Below are 22,447 nucleotides of genomic sequence, written 5' to 3'. Positions count from 1 at the left end.
GATATTGAAGTCAATGACCCTGTATTTGTACTCAACTATGGACATGGTCCCAAATGGCTTGCTGGCACTGTCGTAGCCAAAGAAGGGAGTAGGGTATTTGAGGTCAAACTTGAAAATGGATTAACTTGCAGAAAGCATTTAGACCAAGCCAAACTGCGATTCACAGACAGCCACGAGTAACCTGAGGAGGACACCACCAACTTCGACACTCCGACACACATACAAGTGGCAACCGACATCACGGTTGACCACGAAGCTGAACTCATCATCCCCAGCAGCGCAGCAAGGCCAGCAGCGCAGTAGCCCAGCAAAGGCCCAACCAACTCACCTGCACTTGTGTTTGTACCGAGACGATCGACTAGGGAGCGGAAAGCCCCAGATCGTCTCACCCTGTAAATAAGTGTACTATTGACTTTGGTGGGGAGTGATGTTATGTATGCAACACCTTAGATGGAGAGCTCATCCATCCGTCTGTGAAACGGTCTGACCTCCTCGGGGCATACTCCATGTGCGGGCGCCCAGTCCCCAGTCAGGACACATTTCTTGATCAAGGATAGGAGGGGATCTCTGTTGGTCCAGATTTTGATCTGCCGGGCTGTGATGGGGGAACCTGCTCTGTCAAAGGCATCAACGGCCATGACCATCTCAGCACTTTGCTCCGCTGCCCCCTCAGTGGTGGCCAGTGGAAGCCTGCTGAGCACATCAGCGCAATTTTCAGTGCCTGGCCGGTGCCGTATGGTGTAGTCATACGCAGCCAGCGTGAGAGCCCATCGCTGTATGCGAGCTGACGCATTGGCATTGACAGCTTTGCTGTCTGACAACAGGGATGTTAACGGTTTGTGGTTTGTTTTTAACTCGAACCTTCTGCCAAAAAGGTACTGGTGCATTTTTTTCACCCCGTAGACACTTCCTTTTCCTTTTCAATGATCCCATATCCCCGTTCTGCTTGGGAAAACAACCTGGAGGCATAAGCCACAGGTTGGAGCTGGCTCTCATCATTACTCTGCTGCAACACGCATCCAACCCCATAGGATGATGCATCACATATCAAAACCAATTTCTGACACGGGTTGTACAGGGTCAACAGCTTATTAGAACAAAGCAGGTTCCGCGCCCGTTCCTGACAGTCCCCGCAAAACCAATCGCAATCCTTATGCAGGAGCACTTGTAGAGGCTCCAACAATGTGCTCAAGTTCGGCAGAAAGTTCCAGAAATAGTTCAAGCATCCCAGAAATGAACGCAACTCCGATGTGTTGCCGGGCCTGGGCGCACGACGAATTGCCTCCGTTTTGGATTCGGTAGGCCGGATCCCGTCTGCGGCAACCCTCCTGCCCAAAAACTCGACCTCTGGGACCAAAAACACACACTTGGACTTCTTTAGTCGCAGGCCTACCCGGTCCAGTCAGTGTAGCACCTCCTCCAGGTTGTGGAGGTGTTACTCGGTGTCTCGACCCGTGATAAGGATGTCGTCCTGAAATATGATTGTTCCAGGGATGGATTTGAGCAGGCTTTCCATGTTCCTTTGAAAGATAGCAGCCGCTGATCGAATGCCAAACGGACACCTGTTGTAGACAAACAGCCCCTTGTGCGTGGTGATGGTGGTCAGTAGCTTGGATTCTTCAGCCAGTTCCTGGGTCATGTAGGCTGAAGTGAGATCCAACTTCATGAACAGCTTGCCGCCTGCCAGCGTGGCAAAAAGATTCTCCGCTCTCGGAAGCGAGTATTGGACTTGGTTGATAGTGGTTTTGTAGTCGCCACAGATCCTGACCGAGCCATCCGTTTTTAGGACAGGAACGATAGGGCTTGCCCAGTCGCTGAATTCACCGGGCGAAATTATGCCCTCTCTTAGCAACCTGTCCAACTCACTCTCAATTTTCTCCCGCATCACATACGGCACAGCTCTGGCTTTGTGGTGCACTGGTCTGGCATCCGGGGTGATGCGTATCACTACTTTGGTACCTTTGAAAGTCCCGACACCAGGTTGAAATAGTGACTCAAATTTCTGTAGGACCTGTGAGCATGAACTTCGCTCCACAGATGAAATGGTGTGCACATCCCGCCATTTCCAGTTCATCTCGGCTAGCCAGCTCCTCCCCAAAAGCGCGGGACTATTTCCCGGGACAATCCAGAGTGGCAGCCGGTTCTCTGATTCATTATGTGTGACCACCAACATTGCACTGCCTAGCACTGGGATGATCTCTTTGGTGTACGTCCGTAATTGCGTGTCAATGCATTCTAGTTTGGGTCTGCTAGCTCTGAGTGGCCATAGTTTCTCAAATTGTTGGACACTCATAAGTGACTGGCTGGCCCCTGTGTCCAGCTCCATGCGTACCGGGATGCCGTTTAATAGGACTTTCATCATCATAGGTAGCGTTTTGGTATATGAACTGTGGATGTTTGCCACATGAACCCGCTGAACTTCAGCGTCCATTGCTTTGTCCCAAGCATCAACCTGCCTTACAGACCCCTCTTGTGGTTCATCTGCCTCGTAAATTAACTTCGCTGTGGGCTTCCTGCACATCCTGGCTAAATGTCCACTGAAGTTACAATTTCAACAGATAAATTGTTGAAACCTACAGGTTTTTGCAGTATGTCTGCCCCTGCACCTCCAACATGAGCTGAGATTGTTGTGAACAAAAGGGCTGCTACCAGGCATTCCTCTCTGATTGTCTCTTTGATTACTCTTGAGCACTCTGTTAGTGGGTGTCAATGGCCCCATCCCAGGGCGCATTGTCCACCGTGATGGTATAAATGTCCGTTCAACCTGCCATTGTCTCTGTTGAGGACCCACTCTAGAATCTGTTGCTGCCTGAGTGGTGTCGAATTGCCCTTGCCTGCCTGCGGGGTTCTGAGTCATGTTTACAATGTTAACTCCCTGATCCAGCGCCACGTTGGAAGCAGAGTTGCGTGCATATATTATCTTGGTTTCCTCCTCCCCCGCCAAGAAGGTCTGAGCCATCAATGCCGCCGCTTCCAAGGTCAAGTCCTTGGTCTCAATTAGCTTTCTGAAAATCCTGGCATGACCAATGCCCTCAATAAAGAAATCCCTTAACATCTCCCCCCTGCAGGCGTCTGTGAACTTACAGAGGCTGGCCAAGCGCCGAAGGTCCGCAACGAAGTCTGGTATGCTCTGTCCTTCCCGACGTCGGTGTATATAGAATCGGTGTCGGGCCATGTGTATACTGCTCGCTGGTTTGAGGTGCTCACCGATCAGTTTGCTGAGCTCTTCAAAGGTTTTGTCCGCCGGTTTCTCGGGTGCGAGTAGGTCTTAATTAAAACAAGCTGCCAAGAACACGGGAATAGTTCAGAAGCATTTTCTACTTTAATGTAAGTTATGTAATGTAAGCACTTTTGTATTATGCAAAACATGATAAACAGTAAGTCTACGTTTGAAATAAATTTGATGCCCTTGCTTATAATTGAAGAGAGCTTTATTTGATTTGAGATTACTCATAATCTGCTTGGCATATGAATTCTAGTTTTATTTAGTAACAGAAAACTTCTAACGTATATGGAAAGGGGTGTTATGCCCTCCCACATTGCTTGCCATTCCTATAAACTGTACATTTAAACAGTAGAATGTGCAGATTTCTCTGAACTAAGAAGCAGGAAATGCTGGAAATACACAGCAAATCTTGAAGTGCTGTAACCCACAGAGCTAAGGACCAAGAGTTGGAAAGTGGTATTAGGCTGGAAAGCTAGTTTTTGGCTGGCACAGACACGAAGGGCCGAATGGCCTCATTCTGTGCCCTAAATTTCTATGGTTCTATGCTAGAAAAAAATGATAATGAGATCTTGCTGTTAAATTCAGCAGGAATTCCATGTCCCTGGGATTTCCAGGTTTCCCCGCGTTATAGCATTCTCCCGGATCCACCCTGCCTTCCCATAAATTTTGGGCCAAAGGCTCTGAATGGTGCAGTAAATAGACTTACATCACTATATTTTTGATGATGAGAGTGCCTGGGTAACAAATGCTTAATCAGAGATTTTGGAGCAACAGGGAAAATGTGATTAAATGTGATTAAAATGTGTTGTCACTTTATATTTTGAGTTAACAGCTTTTCTGGGGTTGTGTCAACTATTTGAAGTTATTCATCAGGTTTTGTGTATGTTTTATTGTGTAATTATTTAGTATCTGTATGCTTCAAATTCATTTATATTGCACGGCCATATTTTCTATATACATTTGAAAGGTGTTATAAAGTTTAGCCATTTCACTGGGTTGCCCCCAGCATGAACACTGAGCTTTGCCCCTCACAGTCCCATCCTGGTGATGGGTTTGGTTCACTCCAAGCACTGTCCTTACAGAAAGGCAAAATACTGCGGGTGCTGCCCTTACTCATGTGTGAGAACAAATGTAATGCATGTTCAAAAAAAAATTAGATGTATGAAGCTCCCGTCAAAAGTATAATGGGGCCAATTTAACCGACAGAATGGTGTAAATGTGCAAACCCAGTGGGAACTAAAATAAAGCAACACCGTGCTCGGCCGGCGATGTTTCGGAGTTGCACTGGTGGCGGATAGTCTGCGCATGCGTGGGACGGCAGTGAGTAGCATCGTCTTTGCGATACCTGTGGGTGGGCGGCCGCTCTGGGTACAGTGCTTCCAGTGTCTGAGGGTGGGCGGCCGCTCTGGGTACAGTGCTTCCAGTGTCTGAGGGTGGGCGGCCCCTCTAAATCCAGTGCTTCCAGTGTCAGTAGGTGGGCGGCCGCTCTGGATACATTGTTTCCAGTGACTGCCTATAGGTGGGCGACTGCTCTGGATACAGTGATTCCAGTGTCAGTGGGTGGGCGGCCACTCTGGATACAGTGCGTCCAGTGTCAGTGGGTGGGCAGCCGCAATGGATATAGTGCTTCCAGTGTTTGTGCTTGTAGGTGGCGGCTGCTCTAAATCCAGTGCTTCCAGTGTCAGTAGGTGGGCGGCCGCTCTGGATACATTGTTTCCAGTGTCTGCCTATAGGTGGGCGACTGCTCTAGATACAGTGCAATCACTGATAGTGCCTGTGTGTGAAAATGTGTTGTTGGGTTTGGGGGCAGCAGTGGACACTTTCCCACTGTTGCAACAGTTGTTGGGACCTTGAGAATATTGACTGCTATTTATTGCGTGCAGACAAGTGAATTGAGAGGAGCAGTGTGTTTGGTAGGGGGTGGATGGAGAGGAGAGGGTGGATGGAGAGGAGGGGGTGGATGGAGAGGAGGGGGTGGATGGAGAGGAGGAGGAGAAGCAGCAGTAAGTAGAAAAGAATGGGTGTGTACAGCATGAGGAAGAGGAGGTGCAGTGGAAAGGAGGAGGGATAATGGGTGGAGGTAGAAAAGATGCATGGGGCAGAGGCGAGTAGATTCAGTGAGAAGTAGTTGGGTGAGGAGATGGGCAACTGTAGGGGTTATGGATGGAGTAGCAACAGAAGGGAAGGATTTGCAGGGCAGAAGGAGAGGGGTATTTGGAGGCTTGGGAGGATTAGTCAGGACAAAAGTGGAGGAAGGGATTGTCTGCATAGGCGGCAGCCAAACCTGGTCACCTTTGATACTCTGGCATCTGTCTGCACATTGAGGATCCCCCTCCCCCCTCCTCTCTGACATTCTGTAACCCTGTCGCAACAGTGGAGCGTTCCTGGCTGTTACTGATCCTCAGTGTGGGCTCAGACTGCAGAATAGCAACCTCTTTCCATTGGCTGCTGCTGTTGGTGATGTCTGTCTGAAGTGTGGGCATACTGCAGCCCAGCCATTGCTGTCACAAATCTATTTAATAGTGGGTTTTGTTAAAATAAGCAGCTGTACTTTACTACTTATTGAAAGCCGTGCTTGCATCCGGCCATGAGATATTGCTCGACATATAAAGGGCTTTAAAAGCCCCATATGATTCACAGCAAATTATCAGCTGTAGATTCTACACCTTGCATTTGGCAAATATTTTACTTGAAATGTTAACTAGTATCCAGGAACTGGCTGATCTGTTCAGTAATTGTTTACTCATACAAACTCCCTTTGAAGGCTGTTAAGGTTAATTCCCCAATACTTGTTTTTTTATTTTTAAGATTCCATCCTGTTGCCTGAAGTTACTTCTGAAGGAATCCTTGGTGCTATGGCAGAAGCAATCTTTCATGCCCCAAAAAGAAAGAGAAGAGTGTATGAGTCTTATGAAGCTCCTTTTCCTGTGTCATTAACCCAAGAAGAAACCAGTTCAAAGGAGCAAGAACATTATTATGCTGAAATGATGAATAACAATGTTATTGTAAGGAAGACAGAAAATATAAATGCACTGTATGGAAAGGTATTTCAGAATCACTGCTGTTTTTTAATATACTTTAATGATTTGGACTTGGATACAGAGCACAATTTCAAAATTTGCAGATGACATGAAACTTGAAAGTGTAGTAAACAGTGAGGACTTCAAGAGAACATAGACAGGCTGGTGGAATGGGCCGACACATGGCAGATGAAATTCAACACAGAAAAGTGTGAGGTGATACATTTTGATAGGAAGAATGAGGAGAGACCATACATACTAAATGGTACAATTTTAAAGGGTGTGCAAGAATAGAGAGACCTTGGGCTGCTTATGCATTAATCTTTGAAGGTGGCAGTACAGGTTAACAGAGCAGTTAATAAAGCACATGGAATCCTGGGCTTTATAAATTGAGGCATAGAGTACGAAAGCCATGAAGTTATGGTAAACCTATATAAACTCTAGTTCACCCCCAGCTGGAGTTTTGTGTCCAATTCTGGGCATCACACTTTAGGAAGGATGTGAAGGCTTTGAAGAGATTTACTAAGATGGTTCCAGGGATGAGGGATTAAAGTTATGTGGATAGACTGAAGAAGTTGGGATTCTTAGAGCAGAGAAGGCTCAGATGATAATTTATGAAGGCATTTAAAATCATGAAGGGTTTAGATAGAGTAAATAAAAGAAACTGTTTCCAATGGCTGAAGGGTCGATAACGAGAGCACAGATTTAAGGTGATTGGTAAAAGAACCAGAGGAGACATGAGGTAACATGTTTTTTACACAATGAGTGGTTAGGATTTGGAATGCACTGCTTGATAGGGCGGTGGATACAGATTCAATAGCAGCCTTCAAAAGGGAATTGGATAAATACTTGAAGGTGAACAAATTTCAGGGATTATAGGGAAAGAGCGGGGGGGTGGGACTATTGGATTGCTCTTCGAAAGAACTGGCGCAGACCTGATGAGCCAACCGGCCTCCTTCTGTGCTGTGCTATCTCATGATTCTATGATAAGATGGTCTCTTAGTTCAAATTTTGAACTCAAATGTTTGGTAATTGTTGTATTTACTTGTGTTTAAAGGGTTATTTCGGAAAAGGGGTGCTGTCAAGAAGCAGACCAGATTACAATATTTCAGATCCTACTTTAGTTGCCAAATGGAAAGGTAAATCTTCTTTAAATGCTTCTTTGACCTGATTTATTTCATCTATAATAGATGATTTTGCTTAAGATGTGGTGTTACAGAACACTCGCAGTAAATAGTAACTCACTGAATAACCTGATATCAAATTGGATTCAATCTGCCAGTAAGAGAGAGCTGTGTAGGTAGTCTTGTTTTTGTTTGTTCCCTCCATCTTCTCCCAAGACCACATCAATTGTGTGGGATAGGAGAGCAAGCAATTTCTTTCAGCTAATTGATCGAGGGTGTGCAAGCCAGACTCAAAGCACTTTTGCTGATGTCCCCCTAACTCCAATCAATAAGTTGGGGTGTTCAGGAACCTGCAACCCAACATTGTATTATTGTATGTTGGTGTTCAAATGCATGGGCAACCTAAAGAATCAATGTAAAAAAAAAAATCAGCTGAAATATAATTGTTTCCAAGATGTGATTGGCTCACATAAAAAGCCTTCCAGAGTTCAAGACTAGTTGAATGATTGATGGGTGACGTTCCCTGCCCGTTTGCCAAAGTTGCATTATATAGGCACACCTGTTTATTTCTTTTGACATGTAGTGCCTTTCAGTGGAATATCATAAGCCAACATTTCCTTTTACTGAGGGACATGACCCGCTAACTGCAAACCGAGCATTTAACTGACTAGGTCAGTTAGTTAGCAGAAGCAGTAACGTATCCTGAGGCAGATAGATCTGTTTAGAGTGGGGTGGGTAGAACAAGTGATAATATGCAAGTAAATAAGTGATACTGTGTGAGGATAAAAAGGATCCAAGTTCTGGTAGTTCATTAACTTTGGCATTTGAATGCTTGGTACCCAGCCAAGAGAAAAATAGTTTTCAGAAGTTCAGAAAATAGCGTACCTTTATATTTATATGTTTGCACTATTGATATTTTAAGATGTACAAGAAAAGTAAAAGAAAAGTTTTGTTTTAAATTAGAGTACAAAAATGTATGAACAGGAAAAGCCCACTCAGTTCAGCCCCTTCATCCAAACTTTGTTTAAAAATAATGCAATAAAGTAACTCAGTGGTATATTTAGTAAATCAAGTCAAATGTCACGGGCCTCGAAGTGAGTTTCACACAAGTGTAACATATTGGGATTTTTACCTATTTGGCCTAGAAGGGATTTTAAAGATTAATTTATATTATGATATAAAATCGGGTTCAATTTCCATTTACAATTCCCAGAGTCCCAACATGTATGTCCTGACTTAACAGCTTGTAAACGCTGAACAGTAGATAGTTTGGAATGCTAATGTGCTATCTCGAAGGAAAATGAGAGAGCCATTGAAACAGCTTACTTTTGCCTAACACGTTTGTTTTGAGACAATGAGAAGATATTGAGTACAGTAGATTGTAGTTTTCACGCTGACTTCAATAATGATTTTCATTTGATAAACACAGCTAATCAGCCAGTGTCGTTGCCATGAGCGGCCATGCCAAGAGGGAGGGGTTCACTTTTAAGGTAACTTTGATTGGCAGATCTAGCAAGCCAGTCCTCAACATATAGAGCACGCAGGGGGAGGGTCAGAGGTCAGACTATGTCTCGCTCCGTCGCTGGAGAAGTAAGTTTAGGGCTGACTGAGGAAACCAATGAGAAAGAGAGTGATTGAGAGACTCCAGGCTGAGGCCTTTAAGAGGAAATGCTAATTAGTTGAGAGACTGTAAATTGTGATTTTAGCACATTACCAGGGCAATGTTGTACTTTTTATTATATTTTACGGAAATAGATGGACTGTGCTTTGATAACCATATTCTGTCCATTCATATGTTTGCTGTAAAATAAACCAGTTTGTTCCTTCACAGTCAGCCTTGTCCCACTCAAGTGTTTTTCAATCAGCTTTCCAAAATGATCGAAGAATGCACCTGGCAGCACGTGCAAAATCATAGTATCCAGTTAATATCAGAAGGGGTCTATTGTTGCAATCCCCTGATCAGGCTATCACTTAACTAGATATTGGGCTGTAAACGTGCTCTCCAGTGCTTAGAGACATGAAGTCTGTTTACGACAGTGGCTGTTAATGCTGAATCTGAGACAATATCTCCTGTGGACATGTGAATTTGTAACAGCAGCAATAATCCCAGTTGGAATTGGTACACGGCCTGATAAAGAGGAAGACAAATTAACTTACCAATGGGGGTATGTTTTAGGAAGACAGTTGGAATTTTAATCAAGTACTTTCATATAATAAGACCAGTATCTGATTTTCACCTAGGATGTAATGCAATAATTTGATCCTTTTGGTTGTTTGTAGATGCCAATCGTATGCACATGCCTATAATTTCAGCAACAAAGTAAGTTTGGGCCTGTCATTAACAATTTTGCCATATAATCCAGTACCTGTATTCATTTTTCACCTAAAATCTTTCTCAGCTGCTAGTTTGCTTTTTACGAAAAATATTTTTGTTGTTTTGAAAAATCATGTTGGTGTGTTGAAATTCATGTCTGCAATAAGACCCTGAACAAGTGTTACTACTGTGAATGGATGACGTGTCTTTTTGTCTGTTTTTTATTAGACCACTCGCATTGTGGGTTCTGTAGGAGGGTAAAAGTCATTTTTGTCAAAGTGATGGTTGGAGAGAAAGTATTCTATTTAAGAAGGAAATTGTTTAATCTCATTAGATTAGCACGGCTAAGGAATAAACAATTAAACACATTTTGGGACGGTCACCTTTTGGTCTGTGAAATTTCAATGTGTTTTACATATTTTTTAATTTTATTTTTCAGTTTTTTTTCCATTCTCACCTGAATTTATTAATCAACTTTTCTTTCATGCTCATTGTGATCACAGACTGTATCTTGTGTGTGTTTACATCTAGTTCCCTCCCTCACTTTTCCTCTGTGGTCCATCTCCATAGCACTGTCCTTCCATGTTTCCACTTCCACTGTCCCCATGCAGCTACCAATAGCTTCTTCCAGCTCCACATCGTCGCATTTGCTATACACTATCCTTGGCCCCCTCTTTTTACTCATTTATGTATTGCCTCTTGGCAACATCATCTGTAGATATGGGGTCAGTTTCTGAATGTATGCTGACAACACTCAGCTCTATTGCATCACCACTTCTCTTACAGCCCTACCGTCAGAATGTCTGTCTGACGTAATGTCATGGGTGAGTCAGCTGAGTTCCTCTGGTTGAACATTGGGAAGCCTAAGGCATTTTATTCAGCCCTGCAAAAAGAACTCCATACCCTTGCTACTGACTCCATCTACGTTCCTGACTACTCACTCAGGTTGTCTTAGACAGCCTGCTCAACCGGAACTGAGGTTTTAAATGACACGCTCTTGATAATTAATTTCCACTCTGCAACATCAACCATCTCTACCCCTACGTCACTCTCACCACAGCCACAATCCTAAACCACATTTTTTCACCTCCACGCTTGATCTCTCTAATGCTTTCCTCATTGGCCTCTCAAACTGCACCCTTTATAAACGCCAACTTGTCCATAATTTTGCTGTCCATATCCTGTCTGTAGTATCGTCCACTCACCAGTCACTCCAATCCTTGATGAACTGTGCTGGTTCCCTAAACCCCCGACACATCATTTTCAACATCCCTGTCCTCCTTTATAAATCCCTCCATCGCTTTACTCCACCCTACCTTTAACCTCCTGCACACTTGTACCCCATCCCAACCATTTTGTTCCTCCAACTGGTCTTCTGTGCATTCCTTTCCATCCGTTCTACCATGGCAGCAGAGCTTTCAGATGTTTCAGCCCTGCTTCATAGAATCTTACAGAACAGAAGGAGGCCTTTCGGCCCATCCTGCCTGTGCCAGCTCTTTGAAAGAGCTAGCCAATTAGTTCCACTCCCTCGGCTCTTTCCCCATAACCCTGCAATTTTCTCCCCTTCAAGTATTTATCCAATTCCCTTTTGAAAGTTACGATTGAATCTCCCTTCCTAAACTTCTCTATCTTTATTTCCTCTTGTCACACCTTTAAAAACATTTTCAAAATTTACTTATAGAAATTCTGACCTTTTTTATTATCCACCTGAAATGTTAACCCCTACATTTATCTCTCCACTGCAGAGTATTTCCTGTATATTCTGATTTTACTTCAGATTTCCAGCATCGGCAGTATTTTGCATCTTGTTGAAAGTCTGCCTATTTGATCATGCCTTTGTTAACTTCATCACTTGTGCTTTGTATCCATTTTTACACTGTGAAGTGCTTTGGGGATTTTTAATTTAAAAAAGGATATATAAATGCAGTTTTATTTTGTGTGAGATATCCCATGTAATGAGGTCCAAGTAATTAACTTATTCCTGCTAAATTAAATATTTAGAGGGAAATTTTAACCCTACTCGCTCAGCAGAAACCTGGTGGGTGGACACTTAAAACCGGCCTGCTTTTATCTGTCCGAAAGCCGCTATGATTGCAACAGCTGCCATTTTAACCTTTCCTGAGCAGGCTGCAAAGACACACGCATGGAGTCAACAGGGTCCTTCTTTACATATGCATGTTGCGCCCCAATTACATAATTGAGACCTGACTGTATTTTAACTCTGGTCTGAGCAGAGAAGCTACCTGGAGTTAAAATTGGAACCTTAATGTCTGTGAAATCGGGGCCTCAAAGTGCGAAATGAAATAGTCTTGGGCCTTCGCAAATATTACTATGCAGGGAGCTGCAGAGAGTCGTGCGAGAGGGATGGGATGTATGTGTCCCTACTTTGTAACCTCTTTCTGCTTGGCCTCATCTCCACTCAGCATCTCTCTACAATTGTGTAGTTCAGATCAGGAAAGCACCTTGCAGGAGACTGCATGTACCAACTTGCTTCCTACAACACAACACAATGCAATTTTGCTTTAATGTGCTGTACCAGCCACTCTTTATAAACATTCTACACAAAAAATGGAAACACTTTTTTTTAAAATTTGTTTTCAGTGGTTGGTATTTTGAGGATGTAGGCTATTGATAACTGTCTTCCCTGGAAGTGTTATGCAATGTGTGCTCGCTAACAAATCTTCTGTTTTGTTGTCACTATCTTTACAGGTTTCAGCATCATGTAGAGTGGGCTAAAAGCCTCCTGCAAGCACAAGGGCTGGAGGACAGATTCATTGAGAAAATGCTTGAAGGTTACACAAAGCCAATCGACTTGCCTTGTGATAAAAAGAGCAGTGAATTTAGTGACAGTTCACAAGAAATAAACATTGACACCAAAGTCTGTACAACTAAAGCTGCATCTGAAGAAAGAGCTGAAGAAACACATAATGGAGAAAATCATCCTGCCATAAGCCCCCAAAATAAGAAACTTTGTTTGGAAGGTGATGCACCTTATGATCCTTTAGCAAAATATGGATATGTCGACTGTGAAACAATTGACAGGGAAGCTCTAGCAAAAGTGCACTGTCCCAGACATGATGATTTCATTATACACTGTGGCTGCCGATATCAAGATGCTGTGAAAGAGGCACGGCAACATAATTCAACTAAAGATAACCAGCTTTCCACAGAGCATGAATATGTACTAGTGGTAGAAAAAATACTGCCATGTGATGATAAAGAATTGAATAGAAAGGTAAGTACAATGATTAGAGACTCAAGCAGCACATTGGAATCTTGGTTGTGTCTGAGCAATTCCGAACACAGCTAAAGGCATTCTGTGTGGCTGTAATGGATCCATGGTATTAACCCGAAAACATGCCAAGTGTTTCTTGAATACAATATTATACAGGTTGAACCTCCCTTATCCAGAACTCCCTTATCTGGAACCACCCCTCGTCCAGAACCATTCTCGGCCACCGGGTGGCGCATGCGCAGAACTCCCAACACAAACAAATTGAAGTCCTTCCACGCTCACAGGCCTAACCCCCGCAATCCACCGCCCCCCCCCCCCCCCCCCCCCAACGATCTCTCTGCCACACTCCCAGCCCCAAGCCAGCCAGCCCAGATATCCCCTTGCTCAGTACCCGTATCATCCAATTTAATGTAACCACCCCTCAACTGGAAAAATCCCTTATCCAGAACAGGCCAGGTCCTGAGGGTTCTGGATAAGGGAGGTTCAACCTGTACAACATTTGGACTCAACAACATAGCATGCTCTTAATTCCATCTTTTGTGTCTTATAGCCTGAAATTCATTCATAGAAATGTCCTACTCAGTGGAGGTTATTATGAAACCTCCAGTTATGCTGAAGCCTGTACAATGTTTTCATTCATAAAGACAGGAGTAGGCAGGCATTCAACCCCTTTGAACCTGTTCTCATCTTCAATTAGATCATAACTGATCTATACCTCAACTCTTATTTACCCACCTTTGTTTCTATATCCCTTGATACTCTTGCCTAACAAAAATCTATGAATCTCAATCTTGAAAGTTTCAACTGACTCAGTATCCACAGGTTTTTGGGGAGCAAGTTCCAGATTTCCACTACACTTTGTGAAAAAAGTGCTTCCTGATTTTAATCCTGAAGGGCCTAGCTCTAATTTGAAGATTATGCCCTCTTGTTCTGGATTCCTGCACCAGAGGAAATCGTTTTACTGTATCTCCCTTATCAAATACCTTTAATTATTTTTAATACTTGAGTTTAGAGGGTTGAGCGGTGATCTAATTAAAGATAATACTAGTCATGTTTCTACAATCTTGTCATTATTTAACCCTTGGAGTGTCAGCCGTAGCTCAGTTGGTAACACTCTCGCATCTGGGTCCCCGTCTGCTCTCTTGGGTGGATGTAAAAGATCCCATGGCACTATTTTTAAGAAGAGCAGAGGAGTAATCCATGGTGTCCTGGCCAATATTTATCCCTCAATCAACATCACTTTAAAAAAAAAAGTAGATTATCTGGTCATTATCATATTGCTGTTTGTGGGAGCTTACTCTGTTCAACTTAGCTGCTGCATTTCCCATATTATAACAGCGACTACACTTCAAAAGTACGTAAAGAATTTTGGGACGTCCTGAGATCATGAAAGGTGCTATATAAATGCAAATCTTCCTTTTAGCTCTGGTATCATTCTGACAAATCTGTGCTGTACCCCTTCCAAGGCCAATATATCTTTCCTGAAATTCAGTGCTCAAAACTGAATACCATACTCCAGATGGGGTCTGACCAAGGTTCTGTGCAACTGAAGCATCACTTTCTCCCTTTTGAATTCCAACTCCCTTGAGATAAAGACCAACATTCCATTCGCCTTTTTGGTTACATTTTGTACCTGTGCACTAGCTTTTGGTGATTTGTGCAAATGTACAGCTAAATTCCTTATTTCCTCCAATTTCTAGTCTCTCACCATTTAAGAAAATATTCCGATCTAAAGTGGATGACCTCACATTTCGCCACATTGAGCTCCATTTAGCATCGTTTTGCCCACTCACTTAGTCTGTCAATGTCCTTTTGTAACTTGCTGCACCCATCCACACAACTTACTATGCCACATAAGTTGGCATCATTTGCAAACTGGGATATATAACTCTTCCTTCATCCTAGTCATTAATATACTCTTTTGGTGCATATTCAAAGCTGTTCCAAGTTTGATTCATGTATTGAGCAGTAGTAAAATCACTGGATGCATCGGATTTTCATGCTAGCCGTGGTGGGCATTCAACAAAAAGAATACAGTGTAAAATAAAGGAAAGCTCCTGTTCGTGCAGATTAGGTTAACTCCAAGGTCAAGAGTTTTGATTCAGAACTGAAGTTTAATAGTATCATTATAAATTGAACTGTTGCTAGTGTGTGGATTGGCATTGAGGTGCAGTGGAATGTTCCATGAGATCAGGGTTAAGTTGCCTTGGGTCTAATCTAATTATAAAGCATTTGATTCCATTATCCAGCACTGTCATTCCACATGAGCACATACAAAATAAAATAATTACGAATTATTTTGCTTCCAAAAAAATGAATTTGGCTCTGCTAACACAAATTATTTGTATTTTGTGTTTTCTTCAGTTTGAAATGACAGAGAGATTAGTCTGCAAGAGGAACCCTTTCAACGTTTTTGAATATCTTCAGCTCAGTTTGGAAGAGGTATGATAGAGCCATTAAATGCACAAGATCTGGAAGCTTTATTTTTAACTATTAAAGTTTGAGTTTGGTGATGGTACCAATGTGTAATTTGAAATGGCAAAGGCGCTTGTTGCTTAATTCACAATATTGTAAGATGATTGTTACATAATATTTAATTTTACTTGTTTGGTAAGTGCTGCTGTTTAATCCTTCCTTGTTACAGCAAGTGTGACTTAAGTGAGTGAGTGCTGCACAATATAGTCATCAAATGGTTATTACTGTCACTGAACTCTTTATACTGAACAGGACTATATACAGCCAATTCATGTTTAACATTTAGTAATTCACATCTCTTAATATGGGTAAACATTTTTATTTGATTGTCATCAAAAATAATTCAACGATTTTATTTAATTAGCACGATAATTGTATTTGCTGTATCTCTGTTCCCAATAGATTTCCAGATCTACGCATGCATGCACAACTTTTACTCTCGGTACTTGTATTTAAATTTATTCCCAACTCTGCTGTTTCAGGCCTTTTTCCTTGTCTATGCCTTGGGATGTTTAACCATCTATCATGATGAGGTAAGTTTTATACTTTCCTTTGGATAGAGAATTCGAAAATTGATCTGGGCTCTCCCAGTAGTTCAACAAGTTTATCCAGTGAGTAGTTATGCCACGAAGACCAAGAAAATACCAGATTCAATCCACAGCCTGTGCTGAATTAGCTGATCTCAGCTGAAGTGGTGGTAGAAACATTCCAGGTAGAATTTGCATTCCTGGGTTAAGATTAGGGGCTAGACTTTCCCGCGAGCCTCTCAATGCCCAATTGCCCACCCAGAAAAATTGCTAATGTTTGGTAAGTAACGCGAGCGAAAATTTCCACTTTTAAGTTAAAACTAATTAAAACTAATCGGCCAGTGAGAAAATGGATCTTGCACCATTATTCTCGGCGGTTAAGGGGAAACTAAGTAAAACGGGCATTTATTTTTTAATTTAGTAATTCACATCTCTTAATATGGTTAAACATTGGGCCTAGTGAAGGGGGAAAACTTTTTTTTTTTTAATTCACTTACCTTTCTTTGCAGAGTGCTCACCTGCTGCCCTGTTTAAGCAGCTTTCACAGGGCGGTTCCTTCGGCGATCTGGACGGGCTTCCGTTGAGACAAAACTTGTGCCCTGGCGATTTTCTCGGCAGTGCACGTCAGCGGTTTGGTCCTGGCAGGCGTTTTCAGATTTGGGCGATACCATTGAAAAACAAAAGGGGAAACTTTCGCCGGGCGGAAAAACAGCTGTACCGCTGAAAATGAAAGGAAAGTTTAGCTCTAGGACTCTTCCCACTGTGCCAACTTGTCCATCCTCCCCTTGGAAACTCAGCCCAAGGTCGATGCATTTTGAGCCCTGCAAATTACTAGCTGACCTTTGAATATGGAACCAGTGGGAACACTGATAGAAAAAGCCAGTGTTTCAATCATCTGGATTACTCTATCCACTAAATATTCAGAGATTAAATTTGGTAATGGTGGTGGTTGAGAATTTAGTGGCAAAATCATTGTCTAGACTCCTCAGCTTGAATGAAACAGTAAGGCAGTGCTGTATTACATATGGTTTAATTTCTTATTTGTTTCATAATATGCACGAACATGGCAAAGTTAATGTACATTTACTTCCTGATACAGGTTGCATTTTTTCTGTACTCTGATTACTGTTCCCAATAACTTTTTTTTTCTGGCGTCTTTCTGTTGGAAAGTAATATGGCCAACAGTAAGCACCAGAGATGGACAAAGTCAGGTCACTGTTAAATGCTGAATTTTAATATACAGGTTGAACCTCTCTTATCTGGGACTCCCTTAGCCGGCACCACCCCTCATCCGGCACCATTCCTGGCCGCCAGGTGGCGCATGCACAGAACGTGGCCGGTCAAAATTCTTTCTTCTCCAGTCTCGGAACATACATTTTTTTTAAATTCGTACAGGGTACTCACCAATAAAATCTTTCTCCTCGATGTCGGGGTGATTGGCTGCCTCCACCTCATTGCCCTGCTGGAACTCCTGCAGCCACAGTCCTCGGGCAGGCCGCTCAGTGCTCCCTCCGGGGGGTCGGGTCTGCTCGGGTCACGCCAACTCTTACGGCCCACTCGAGCGGCACTGACACTTCGGGGGCCACTCCGATTCGTCGAGGCCAGTCGGCCTGCCGACACTTCGGGCCTTTTCGGGCCGCTCTGACTCTTTGGGGCCCACTGACTCTACGGGACCTGCCGGCCCGCGCTGACTCTTCGGGCCCGCTCAGGCTGTGCTGACACTTCAGGCCCGTTGGGCCCGCTTGGGCCACTGACCTCCTTTCTTGCCCCCCTCCCCGACCTTGGGCCACCTTCCTCCCCCGGCCCCCACCGGGCCGATGACCTCCCCTCATGCGGCACAGGCCAGGTCCCGAGGGTGCCGAATAAGGAAGGTTCAACCTGCACCTGCTTTTTCTGTAATGGTGAGTGTAGCAGTGCATTTATCTATTTGCCTTTATAAGATGTACACTTAAAGCAAAAAGTGACATTTGCTAGTGAGGGTTGACATGGCAGTAGTCTGGCCCCATGTTAATAGTGGAGTGTCTTTTGTTTTATTTCAGGAGCCTCTGACTATTGTCAAATTGTGGGAAGTATTTAGTACGATTCAGCCTGGGTTTAAAACCAATTACATGGGCTATCATTACTTTCGAAGTAAAGGCTGGGTGCCAAAAACTGGACTGAAGTATGGAACAGACCTTTGTAAGTATTTTCTACATTAATGTTTTTGAGCCTCATTATTTTGGCATCGGAGAAATGTTTACTAATGGTAGCACCGTTATAGCCCAAAGAATTTATAAAATGAATAACTGAACTGTACAGGCTTAAAATGTCCCAGGTTTAATCCCTGCTCTATACTATGTTGGCTAATCTCAATCAGGGCAAGAGTAGGAATTCCATAGGCTAGGGAGGGTAAAGTCTAGATCACTGTCGAGCAATCTTTGCTGAAAGTTTACGTCTGCTATTGGGTAAGAATTGGGTCGGGGTCTGCTTTAATTCTCTGTGATCGAATAGGCTGCAAACATTCATCAAGCCTTGCACATGAAGAGTGCCCAGTGGTGCACAGTACTCCAGGGCTATGATTTAGGGCAGCTTTTAATCAAACTTTTCATGATATTTTAATGTGTGCAATCTCTGTTTCTAATGCATTTTTGTACACATTTTCATCAGAAATGTCTGTGCAATTTGTCAATATTGCAAGCTCTTGAACTGAAAATGTCACTAAGTACTTTCAAACTCCTGCATATTATTGTTTGATTATTTTGTGTATCACAGCTGCGTTTTATAAGATTTAGTCAGTGATTAAAGTGAAAATAAATTTGGCCATCAGTTGGACTCTGCTGGTAGAATTCTTACTTCTGAGTCAAATGGTTGTGGGTTCAAGCCCACAAGGGGGAGAAGAAAAATGTATGCGGTCACTCAATGGCATGTATTGCATTTGGTCATTGGAATTTTGAACTTTGTCACTCCGGGCCGCATACATCACCTGCTGTTGACCATGACCAGACCATTACATTATTTGTCGTCATCTTTAATGACTGAGTACCCATTGAGTATTTATGGAAGGTATTGGCTGAATTCTCAATCAACAGTCCTATATTCTGACTAGTGAACAAAAATAAAAGTCAATTCTTCTAATCACCTGAAGCGTCAAAATCTGTCGTTTCTTTATACAGATACTGGCAGACTTGTGGGGTTTCCAGCATTTTCTGTTTTTATTTCAGATGTCCAATATTTTCATGTCTTATCTCTTCTAATGGTATCCTATTTGGTTGCAAATTTCTTTTGTCTCAGCCCTTTTAATGCAGTTCTAATAATTTAACCATATATTATCAGAAAAATATTGAATAATGGAAGCTTGCGACATCATGATAGTTGTAGAAAAACATTAACGTAATGAACAACATGGAACTTTGTATTCATGTGTTCTAAATTATCACTCCAGAGAATTGAGCACAAAATCTAGGCTGATACTCCAGTGCTGCACTGTCAGAGGCGCTGTCTTACAAAAGAGACGTTAAACCGAGGCTCCATCTGCCTTCTCAGCTGGACGTAAAAGATTCCATGGTACTATTTCGAAGAAGAGCAGGAAAGTTATATTTGTCCCTCAACCAACATTACTAAAAAAAAAACACAGGTTATTTAGTCATTATCACATTGCTGTTTCTGGGAGCTTGCTGTAAGCAAATTGGCTGTCGCGTTTCCTACATTACTGCAGTGACTACCCTTCAAAAGTAGTTGATTGACTTTAATGCGCTTTGGGCTGTCCTGGGGTCATGAGGCGATGTATAAATGCAAGCCTTTCTTTATCGCTGTACCACTGATCATGGACAATGGAACGTTCGCATACTCTTAGACAGAGCTGACACTACAAGATCATAGAAACATAGAAAATAGGTGCAGGAGTAGGCCATTCGGCCCTTCTAGCCTGCACCGCCATTCAATGAGTTCATGGCTGAACATTCAACTTCAGTACCCCATTCCTGCTTTCTCGCCATACCCCTTGATCCCCCTAGCAGTAAGGACCTCATCTAACTCCTTTTTGAATATATTTAGTGAATTGGCCTCAACAACTTTCTGTGGTAGAGAATTCCACAGGTTCACCACTCTCTGGGTGAAGAAGTTCCTCCGCATCTCGGTCCTAAATGGCTTACCCCTTATCCTTAGACTGTGACCCCTGGTTCTGGACTTCCCCAACATTGGGAACATTCTTCCTGCATCTAACCTGTCTAACCCCGTCAGAATTTTATATGTTTCTATGAGGTCCCCTCTCATTCTTCTGAACTCCAGTGAATACAAGCCCAGTTGATCCAGTCTTTCTTGATAGGTCAGTCCCGCCATCCCGGGAATCAGTCTGGTGAACCTTCGCTGCACTCTCTCAATAGCAAGAATGTCCTTCCTCAGGTTAGGAGACCAAAACTGTACACAATACTCCAGGTGTGGCCTCACCAATGCCCTGTACAACTGTAGCAACACCTCCCTGCCCCTGTACTCAAATCCCCTTGCTATGAAGGCCAACATGCCATTTGCTTTCTTAACCGCCTGCTGCACCTGCATGCCAACCTTCAATGACTGATGTACCATGACACCCAGGTCTCTTTGCACCTCCCCTTTTCCTAATCTGTCACCATTCAGATAATAGTCTGTCTCTCTGTTTTTACCACCAAAGTGGATAACCTCACATTTATCCACATTATACTTCATCTGCCATTCATTTGCCCACTCACCTAACCTATCCAAGTCGCTCTGCAGCCTCACAGCATCCTCCTCGCAGCTCACACTGCCACCCAACTTAGTGTCATCCGCAAATTTGGAGATACTACATTTAATCCCCTCATCTAAATCATTAATGTACAGTGTAAACAGCTGGGGCCCCAGCACAGAACCTTGCGGTACCCCACTAGTCACTGCCTGCCATTCTGAAAAGTACCCATTTACTCCTACTCTTTGCTTCCTGTCTGACAACCAGTTCTCAATCCATGTCAGTACACTACCCCCAATCCCATGTGCTCTAACTTTGCACATCAATCTCTTGTGTGGGACCTTGTCGAACGCCTTCTGAAAGTCCAAATATACCACATCAACTGGTTCTCCCTTATCCACTCTACTGGAAACATCCTCAAAAAATTCCAGAAGATTTGTCAAGCATGATTTCCCTTTCACAAATCCATGCTGACTTGGACCTATCATGTCACCTCTTTCCAAATGCACTGCTATGACATCCTTAATAATTGATTCCATCATTTTACCCACTACCGATGTCGGGCTGACCGGTCTATAATTCCCTGTTTTCTCTCTCCCTCCTTTTTTAAAAAGTGGGGTTACATTGGCTACCCTCCACTCCATAGGAACTGATCCAGAGTCAATGGAATGTTGGAAAATGACTGTCAACGCATCCACTATTTCCAAGGCCACCTCCTTAAGTACTCTGGGATGCAGTCCATCAGGCCCTGGGGATTTATCGGCCTTCAATCCCATCAATTTCCCCAACACAATTTCCCGGCTAATAAGGATTTCCCTCAGTTCCTCCTCCTTACTAGACCCCCCGACCCCTTTTATAACCGGAAGGTTGTTCGTGTCCTCCTTCATGAATACCGAACCAAAGTACTTGTTCAATTGGTCCGCCATTTCTTTGTTCCCCGTTATGACTTCCCCTGATTCTGACTGCAGGGGACCTACATTTGTCTTTACTAACCTTTTTCTCTTTACATATCTATAGAAACTTTTGCAATCCGTCTTAATGTTCCCTGCAAGCTTCTTCTCATACTCCATTTTCCCTGCCCTAATCAAACCCTTTGTCCTCCTCTGCTGAGTTCTAAATTTCTCCCAGTCCCCAGGTTCGCTGCTATTTCTGGCCAATTTGTATGCCACTTCCTTGGCTTTAATACTATCCCTGATTTCCCTTGATAGCCACGGTTGAGCCACCTTCCCTTTTTTATTTCTATGCCAGACAGTAATGTACAATTGTTGTAGTTCATCCATGCGGTCTCTAAATGTCTGCCATTGCCCATCCACAGTCAACCCCTTAAGTATCATTCGCCAATCCATCTCAGCCAATTCACGCCTCATACCTTCAAAGTTAGCCTTCTTTAAGTTCTGGACCATGGTCTCTGAATTAACTGTTTCATTCTCCATCCTAATGCAGAATTCCACCATATTATGGTCACTCTTCCCCAAGGGGCCTCGCACAACGAGATTGCTAATTAATCCTTTCTCATTACATAACACCCAGTCTAAGATGGCCTCCCCCCTAGTTGGTTCCTCGACATATTGGTCTAAAAAACCATCCCTTATGCACTCCAGAAAATCCTCCTCCACCGTATTGCTTCCAGTTTGGTTAGCCCAATCTATGTGCATATTAAAGTCACCCATTATAACTGCTGCACCTTTATTGCACGCACCCCTAATTTCCTGTTTGATGCCCTCCCCAACATCACTACTACTGTTTGGAGGTCTGTACACAACTCCCACTAACGTTTTTTGCCCTTTGGTGTTCTGCAGCTCTACCCATATAGATTCCACATCATCCAAGCTAATGTCCTTCCTAACT

The 22,447-nt window shown here is 43.2% G+C and overlaps 1 protein-coding gene across 7 annotated transcripts in view; it reads left to right on the top strand.

Annotated features, from left to right (window-relative positions):
• The window catches only part of tsen2 (TSEN2 tRNA splicing endonuclease subunit), a 42,328-nt gene that overhangs the window by 11,054 nt on the left and 8,827 nt on the right, over positions 1-22,447 (top strand). Inside the window, exons 1-8 of one of the 7 annotated variants that reach the window (XM_070895367.1) lie at positions 4,504-4,546; positions 6,035-6,270; positions 7,304-7,385; positions 9,651-9,690; positions 12,394-12,919; positions 15,284-15,361; positions 15,877-15,927; positions 17,961-18,099. In XM_070895367.1, coding sequence (XP_070751468.1) covers positions 6,082-6,270; positions 7,304-7,385; positions 9,651-9,690; positions 12,394-12,919; positions 15,284-15,361; positions 15,877-15,927; positions 17,961-18,099 — 1,105 coding nt within the window. In that variant the 5' untranslated portion in view covers positions 4,504-4,546; positions 6,035-6,081. The other 6 variants (XM_070895368.1, XM_070895369.1, XM_070895366.1 and 3 more) reach the window with 6 other exon arrangements.

Source organism: Pristiophorus japonicus, chromosome 12, assembly GCF_044704955.1.
Source record: "Pristiophorus japonicus isolate sPriJap1 chromosome 12, sPriJap1.hap1, whole genome shotgun sequence".
Taxonomy (NCBI): Eukaryota; Metazoa; Chordata; class Chondrichthyes; family Pristiophoridae; genus Pristiophorus; species Pristiophorus japonicus.
The sequence above is the reverse complement of the archived record's forward strand: the minus strand, read 5'-3'. Positions and strand labels throughout refer to the sequence as shown.